The following is an 8,373-nucleotide window of genomic DNA, read 5'->3' on the forward strand; positions in this document are numbered from 1 at the left end:
CAAGGAGGGGTCAAAATGACCAACTCCCCCTCATTTGACACATCACAACCTGATTCTTCTTGTACGATGACCGACCATTAAAACCTGGCCCCTAAGAAAAAGGAAATTGTGAATAAGGTTACTTTGTTGACCAATTACCCTTGTTCTTAGGTAATTGCTGATAACTTGCGTTGAAAGTAGGAATGTGTCTTTGGGAAGAAAAAAAAAAAATATGAATATGAATATGAATACGAATGCGACAAATAAAGTGAACAAGACTCATTGCCATCACCGTACGGTGAAGAGGTCATTATGCTATTCCAGGATGAGCAGGGATGTTAGGGCATGGAGTCTTTTTTCCTTTTTGTTAGATTACTTCTCACAAGGGTTATGTCTTCTATTTGGAAAAGTAGAGTATGTGTAAAGATACTTTCGCTACTTATCAAAAAAAAAAAAAAATTCTATTACTCACCAGTTAGCCAAGATTGCTAGAACTGAAAAACAATGTAATATTGTTATGTCTGATTTCCTCTTTCTTATTGTCAGTACATTTTTGTATTTTTGTTTTCAGTTAAAAAAAAAATAAAATTTGGTTGTCTCCCTTGTAGGAGGGTATGGTCCATGACTAGTAGGATTGATTGGTTAATTTTCACCTCATATCTTTTTTTATAATTCTAAATTCATGTGGAGTACATGTTTTTATCCTTGAAAATTTGTATACAATTTTTTTTTTTTTTTTTTTAACATAAAGTGAAAAAAAGGCTAGAAACAAGAATTGATGGAACGGCAAAAGATAATTTCATTCAAAAAAAAAAAATTTGTATTTTGACACAAAAATGAAATTTTCGTTTTAAATACAAAACGTCATTTCTAGAATAAAATCGTTACCAAACGCAGCCTTAGAATCAAGACTATCATCTTTTACCAATAAGAATACATGCATGAACATCAACTAGGAGGGATACGATGATCATTTTCCACCTCGTGTATCAGGTTGGACAGAAAACTCTATCCTCCCAAATTAATTTTCAAAACAATTTTTAATAGAAGCAATTTCTCATGTGGAACCCACTTAAATAATGGGGGATCCTGTTAAATACTTCAAATCCCAAGAGACGTGTATCATTTAAAGTGGTCACACAAACTCTATTTGAACGCCTGGTGTGGTCCTGTTTTTTGTGGGATTCGTGCCAATGGTGGTCAGTAATGGTTAGTCATAACCTACAACTGTAAGAAGCTTTTTTTTTTTTTTTTTTTTTTTAAGTTCTGTGGCGGCTCCAGTTCATCAGAAATGGACGCTCCCCTGCTATGTGATGTCGTTAAAGGCTCCGTCGATTACAGCGGCCGGCCTGCAATTAGGTCGGAAACTGGCAGGTGGAGATCTGCTATCTTCATCATTGGTATGTGCTTTCTAAGCTTAATTCGATTAGTTTGGTTTTCTCACCCAATTCTTCAACCCTTTTAACCCTTTTAATTGAAAAAGTTGGGGACTTTCTTCTTCTTAAATTGAGAATTAAATTGGTGGTTGCAGGAGTAGAGATCGCAGAGAGGTTTTCATATAATGGGATTAGCTCCAACCTGATCACCTACCTCACGGGGCCTCTTCAGCAGTCGATGGTGACAGCCGCCGTGAACGTGAACACATGGACGGGGATTTCTTACATGCTGCCTCTCTTCGGAGCTTTCGTCGCCGATGCTTATCTTGGGAGATATCGCACTATCCTCTTAGCTACTCTCCTCTATGTTTTGGTTAGTTCTCTCTCTCTCTATTTTGGCCGATCTCTTTAGACCATGACCGCTGGGAGGATGACATTTCCGTATGCCATGATTGAAATGTTGGTATATATGTTGAAAGTTAGGTTAGATCATTAAAGGTTAGAAGAAGTAAGTTTGTCAAATTTTTCCCTTTTTTGAGCCCTGGTTCTCTGGTCATGAGTTAGAGGGCATAAGGGTTAAAATTTTGTAGGTAAAGGGATCTAAAGGCTCTTGCTTGCATACAAGTTTCTTCATATAGGTATTGCCAAGTGGCAAAAAAAATGGGTAGAAAATATGAACTGACAATATAAAAAATAAGGGAAAAGGTTGGGTATACCGCCGATATCAAGTATGCTAGCACCCATTGTGTCTATCTCTCTTTCCTTTTTCTGAAATGACCCCCATATCCTTCCTGAATGATACTCCATCATGTGTTCCTATTGGTGCTATCCGCTAGCATACTTGATATCGGCTGCATACCTATTCCTCTCCCAAAAAATAATTATATATTGAACTCATTGTTTGTCGAAATTACATGTGTAATTTTGGCAAACTACAAGGGAGGGGGCATAATTTTTCATTATTATTATTATTATTATTATTATTTTTTAACGACAAGTATTCAGGCTTTTAGGTGACTAGTCCCATGGACCATAGTTTGAATTAATTTAATTTTTGACACATGGCTAATATTGACCTTTACGTAGATATTAATGGTCAAAATTACTTCATCATTTTTCCACATGGCACAATTACAAGGTGAACATGCACTTTAGATTATGGAACTAAATGAACCTTTTGAGTTTTCTCAATGGGTTAATTAATCACCCACAGGTTCCTCAAGTATGGTTGGGGACTTAAGGTTACTAAAGTTCAGGACAAATTTATTAGGGGTCGATTTTTTTTTTTACTAAAATTGATCTAAAATAATTTTATTTTTTTTTTAAATGACTATTTTTCCAGACTAAACAAATTATTAACTAATTAGACCTGTGATCATTATTTTTGTTCTTATAGAGATCCTTTGTTAAGAAATATAGAGGTTAAATGCATCACGAATCTTATGATATGCATTAGTAGAGACCTAATTGTAATTATAAACATGTGAGGAGGATTTGTTGCAATAGACATATTTATCTGGGTGCAAACTTTTAAATCAAAGAAGAGACGCATAGGTAAAGACATTGCAATTAGCTATGTAAAATAAGTTGCATTAGTTCTTTGCCTTGGGGAAATTAGCCCAATCTTTGAGAAAGTTGAACAATTATTGATTATAACTTTTAAGACAAAATTCTCCTTCATGGGTGGATGAATGATGAGACAGTCCAGATGTGACTCACATCACTCCTCAACTCTCTCCTTCTATTATACGTGGTCACGATAGACCACAGTAAATAGATTCGCATTCATCGTGGCCTTAGGCAAAGTCAGTCCTAACTTTTATAATTAAAGTCTTTGAAAATGTGAGAGATCCTAGTTGTGACAACTGCAACTTTGGGAGGCCCATTTGTAATTAACTCTCTCCTAACTTCCCACTTAAATAGAAATGGGAAAAGCTAGAAGATAATCGCTTAGAACAATGTGCATATACTTTGAGTCACCCGATGACCTAAATTGGGTAGATGTCAAATTTGCTTGTCCAATTGATTTTTCACCATAAATTGCAATCATTTAAAAAAAAATTTGGGAAAAAGAGCTATCCCTGATTGCGTGGCCTCTATGTTAGTGCGGGGACTAATGAGAGGGTACACTTGGCAGAAAGACAGGGTGGATTTAGGGGTTTCACATGGGTGGTGGTGTAATTTTTAGTCCTATTTTTTTTTTTTTTTTTTTTTTTTTCCTTGGATCCATGTCGCCAACCCCATTCAGTTGGGATAAGGCTGAGTTGTGTTATTGTTTGTTTGGGTGCAAGGGTCATGCAATCTGGGACCATTCTTTTGCCCAATTTTTTTCTTTCTTTTTTGGATAATGTGACAAATTCTATTTGGCTTGAAATTGACCTGAGCTAAGGGTGAGGCATTTTTGGATAATCTAGCAAATTCTATTTTGCTTGAAATTGACGCGAGCTAAGGGTAAGGATGAGGCATTGTTGTGCACCAAATGTGCAAAACATATAAAGTTACCACATGACAAATATGCATCATGGCATATGATCACCTTTCCCTTTATGTTATAAGTTTCATAATAAGTTACAAATTATGAGTTTCTTCTCAAATTTCTTGTTGATTTTGTGCCAAAAACTGGAATTATCTAAAACATCTTAGGGTTCTGAGGATTTGTTAATAAAAAAAAAAGGATAAAGGAAGGAAAGTGGTAGCGCAAGTGTGCAACTATCTAGTGATGGCTTGCGTGGCTTGCAAATTAAGCATATTGGGAGACCCGGCCTGCTTCAATCCAGTACCAATTTTTAAGCCAAATGGTGTTTTACTTTGTAAATGATTAAAGGAAGTACCTAATATTAGAAAATGTTTTGATACATCATCAATCAAATAATTGTTTTTATTTTATTTTTAGATAATAAGTCGGCAATATAATTGAATTGGACCACTAAATTGATCTAAGCCGATGCAATTGGTGTCCTGTCTTATTAGCAATCAAGCATCTATAATGTTTACTACAAGCCAAGCATATCATCAATATATTTTTTAGTAGGATCCATATTTTGTTTAATGAGAGAGTTGATGTGGGCTTTGACTCATTATGTGAGAGACCATGGGTAAGAATCTCAATTGTCTTAAGGACTTTTTTACCATTATGTTTAAAACGGTAAAAAGTTCTCCAAACGCTAATGGAGGGTTTGCTAGCATCCTTTTTATCTTTCTCTTCATCGCATGAAATCAATTTGTTGCCTTTTCATTGTTTTCATGTATGAAATCATTCCGTCGCACTTCATTGGTATGGTATAAAACCTTCTTTCTTTTTAATATATAGAAATAGCAAAATTCGCATCTTCTTATTGGTCATATTAACACAACCCACTAGGTCCCCTTTCCTTGCCTCTTTCTTTTTTAATAGCATTCCCTTTCACTATTATCTTTTGACTAAGAAGCTATTCTCCGTTGATAGTGGACATTAAGAGAAATTAAAGGTGAAACAATTGGAGGATTGCACTATAAAAACAAATTAAGTGGGTCCCTTGTTAGTTGCTTTTGCAACAATAGTGAGAGGTTAGAAAACTTTTGTCCAAACTTTTTTGTTTGTTACTGCTTGAAATTGATAATTTTGTTGTGCTCCCGTGAAAGGTACAGGCAAAAGGTTTTCCACTAAGTTCTCCTAAGAAAGGAATCTATAATGTGTGAGCTTATTCTTTCCATGTAATAAAGGGTTAATATAATTAATCCGGTCACTTGGATAAAGGATGTCTTACACGCATTAAATTTGTGACCTATCTTAATCATATGATCATCGTTTAGGTTGTTAAATTAATAAGAGGGCTCATGTTTCAATTCTAATTGTTTATAAATATATAATAGGATCATAAAACTCACAAGATTTGACGAGTCAACGATCAAGAATAACACATGGGTGGTCTTTTTTTGGATGGTCCTACCTCTAGATATTAGGCCATGAAGTCTGGGTTAGGTCCCACATTACTTCATAGAATGAGGCCCATATAAAGTCATATTAGTTGATAAAGTGCCATACCTACTATAGGGGTGCAAGTTTGGCCCCGTGAGCCTAGACCCACCTAGCCCAACCTGAGCCCGGACAGGGCTTGGTCTAGATTTTTTAACCTTGAGGGTGGGCTAGGGTTGGATTTTTCAGGCCCGAGGTCAGGGCTGGGCTGGGCTGGGCTAGGGATGAAGCCTTAGGTTGAGCCTGGCGGAGCCTTATTTTAGGTATTCTAATTGTGAATGGCTATGTATTTAAACATTGTGTTGAGTATGGTTAACATGAGGAAAATGGATTTGTGTATCTTTTTTTCTTTTAATACTCGGGTGAATTGACTCGAGATAAAGGTAACTCTATCTGCTGAATTGACTCAAGATACTGATACTTTTAGCTATGAATTAGGATAGTTCTTAATAGTATTGTTTGCCAAGGTCAGGGCCAATCAAGGTCAGCCCGTTTAGTAAAACAGGATTAACCCAGCCTGACCCAATCAGTGCCAATCAGGTTGGACCTAGGCTGGGCTGGGCTGGGCTGAGCCCGACAGGATTAGGCCTTGATCGAGGTTATTAGGCCCGCAGTCAAGGACAGGGCGGGCCTGGGCAAATCTAAGGGGATCCAACGTTGGGCTAGGATTTTAAAAATCCCGACACTATTGCCGCCCTATCTAATACACATCATTTACATTTTGTAGGGATTGGGATTTTTAACACTATCAGCGGTTCTTCCTTTCAGTCCACCTAGTTGCCACAACAGCATTAACATAATATCTTGTCATCCACCTCAATTCCAAATCATCTTCTTCTTCTGCTCTCTATATTTGGTGGCACTTGCTCAAGGTGGGCACAAGCCATGCGCACAAGCTTTTGGTGCTGATCAATTTGAAGTTACAGATCCACAGGAATGCAAGTCCAAGAGTTCTTTCTTCAACTGGTGGTATTTTGGAATTTGTGCAGGAGCTTTTTGCACTCACTCAGTCTTAACCTACATTCAGGATAACCTGAATTGGGGTCTTGGATTTGGGATTCCATGTGCTTGTATGGTAGTTGCACTTACTATTTTCTTGCTTGGAACCAAGACTTATCGCCACAGTTTCAACGACGATAAAGATAACCAATTTCAAAGAATTGCATTAGTGTTTGTTGCAGCAGTAAGGAATTGGAGAGCCACTCCTTCAACAGCCACTGATGAGGAAGAAGGGGAGAGTACTCTTCTCCTAAATGGTACTAACCAATTCAGGTATGTGATGGAAGTCACTTTCTAATTTTACTATAAATGAAGGGTATGGGGAGAGGAAGCTTGTCTTAGTGACTTTAATGGAGTGCTTCAATGTAATTCCATATTCTAATGCTTGATACCCAAAACTCAGTTTGACTAACAAATTTATGGACCGAGTTTTCCTTCACCTATGGTGAAGTATCCATGGAATCTGATCCTCTGATCGGACTGAGAAAAGATATTTTGAACAATCAACAATAGGGTTGGGAGTTAATGATGGCATTCACTCTTCTAGAAGTCCAATGAAAGATTTAAATCACCTGGGTTGAAGAGATTATATCTTCATTATCTCAATCTACCAATTTTCTTGAAATCAGAGTCAACTTTTACCTTTTTTTCTGCACCAATGCAACCACATATTTTGTGTTCTTGCAATACTTTAACAATCAGCTTGCCTAGTTGAGCTTGGAGAGATCATCAATTGATGTCTTTGTAAGAATATCTCTTAGCTTTCCTTTACCAATTTTAATTACTAATCCCAAGGCCTTTATTTTCTTTTCTTTAATGTTATAGCTCTCTGGTCAAGGCACCAGCTACTATATCAGAAGATTCCAAGGAAGGTTGGCTAGTGTCCAGTGTTAGTCAGGAGGAAGATGCAAAGGCAATACTAAAGTTGTTTCCTATTTGGGCTACATGTATACTATATACAATTGTGGATGCACAATACTATACTTTCTTCACCAAACAAGGAGCCACAATGGACAGAACAATAGGGTCATCAGGGTTCAAGATACCACCTGCCTCCCTTCAAACCTTCATTAGCATCTCCATCATTCTTTTCATGCCTATCTATGATCGTATCCTTATTCCGATTGCTCGAGTTTTTACCAATATACACTCTGGGATTACTACCCTTCAAAGGATAGGCACTGGAATAGTTTTATCTATGATCTCCATGGTACTAGCAGCACTAGTTGAGAGGCAAAGGCTTCAAATTGCCATTGATTACAAGATAGTTGATATACCAGAAGCTACAGTTCCTATGAGTTTTTGGTGGCTAGTTCCTCAATATATCTTTCTAGGAATTGCTGAAGCTCTTGCCATGGTTGGTCTTCAAGAATTTTTCTATGACCAAATGCCAAATGGATTGAAAAGTATGGGTCTTGCATTTTACCTTAGCATCTTTGGTGTAGGAAGCTTTCTAAGTAGCTTTCTTATCTCTGGCATTGAGAAGGTAACTGGTGGGGACGGCCATGATAGTTGGTTCTCAAACAATATTAATAGAGCTCACCTGGATTACTTCTACTGGCTTCTTACTGGTCTAAGTGTCGTAGAATTGGCTGTTTATTTGTATTTTGCCAAATCTTATACCTACAGAAGGGCAGATGTATAATCAAAGCCTTTGATAGGGTATTGTACAGTTGATCTTAGTAGTATTACATTGTACATTTATGCTACTATAATTGTAAGAAAGCATAGCGATACACAGCTTTTCTTCTTCTATTCTTCTTCTATTCCCTTTGAAAGTTGTTTTGTGAATGGCAAAGGTATAGCCCCCACTTTGATTGGGCGTTTAACAATCATCAATAATTGGCTAGGTTTAGGCTTGGTAAAATGGGAGTTAGATTTGAGTACAACAAAAAGTTCGGGAGATGATAGGGTTGGATTCAGATCCTCTCCAGCCCGGGAGGGGGTGTGGCTAGAGAGGGGCCAGCGAGAAGAGAGAGACACAAAACAGGAGAGAGAAAGACACAAAACCCTAACGGTCCCTCTCCAACCGGGGTTGGAGAGGATCTAATACAACCAAGAGAG

At 37.3% G+C, this 8,373-nt stretch overlaps 1 protein-coding gene across 2 annotated transcripts; it reads left to right on the forward strand.

Annotated features, from left to right (window-relative positions):
- Nucleotides 1–1,166: 1,166 nt before the first annotated feature.
- Nucleotides 1,167–8,064, forward strand: LOC122085338 (protein NRT1/ PTR FAMILY 5.10-like). 2 transcript variants are annotated; one of them, XM_042653765.1, is made up of 4 exons: nucleotides 1,167–1,379; nucleotides 1,511–1,728; nucleotides 6,038–6,595; nucleotides 7,148–8,064. In XM_042653765.1, exons 1-4 carry the CDS (start codon nucleotides 1,271–1,273, stop codon nucleotides 7,952–7,954), a joined length of 1,692 nt encoding a protein of 563 aa, XP_042509699.1. In that variant the 5' UTR covers nucleotides 1,167–1,270; the 3' UTR covers nucleotides 7,955–8,064. The 2 variants fall into 2 exon arrangements, with proteins under 2 accessions (XP_042509699.1, XP_042509698.1); XM_042653764.1 differs by having other exon boundaries at nucleotides 1,177–1,379; nucleotides 6,038–6,582; nucleotides 7,135–8,064.
- Nucleotides 8,065–8,373: the final 309 nt, after the last annotated feature.

This window comes from Macadamia integrifolia, chromosome 1 (assembly GCF_013358625.1).
Source record: "Macadamia integrifolia cultivar HAES 741 chromosome 1, SCU_Mint_v3, whole genome shotgun sequence".
In the NCBI taxonomy this organism is placed as follows: Eukaryota; Viridiplantae; Streptophyta; class Magnoliopsida; order Proteales; family Proteaceae; genus Macadamia; species Macadamia integrifolia.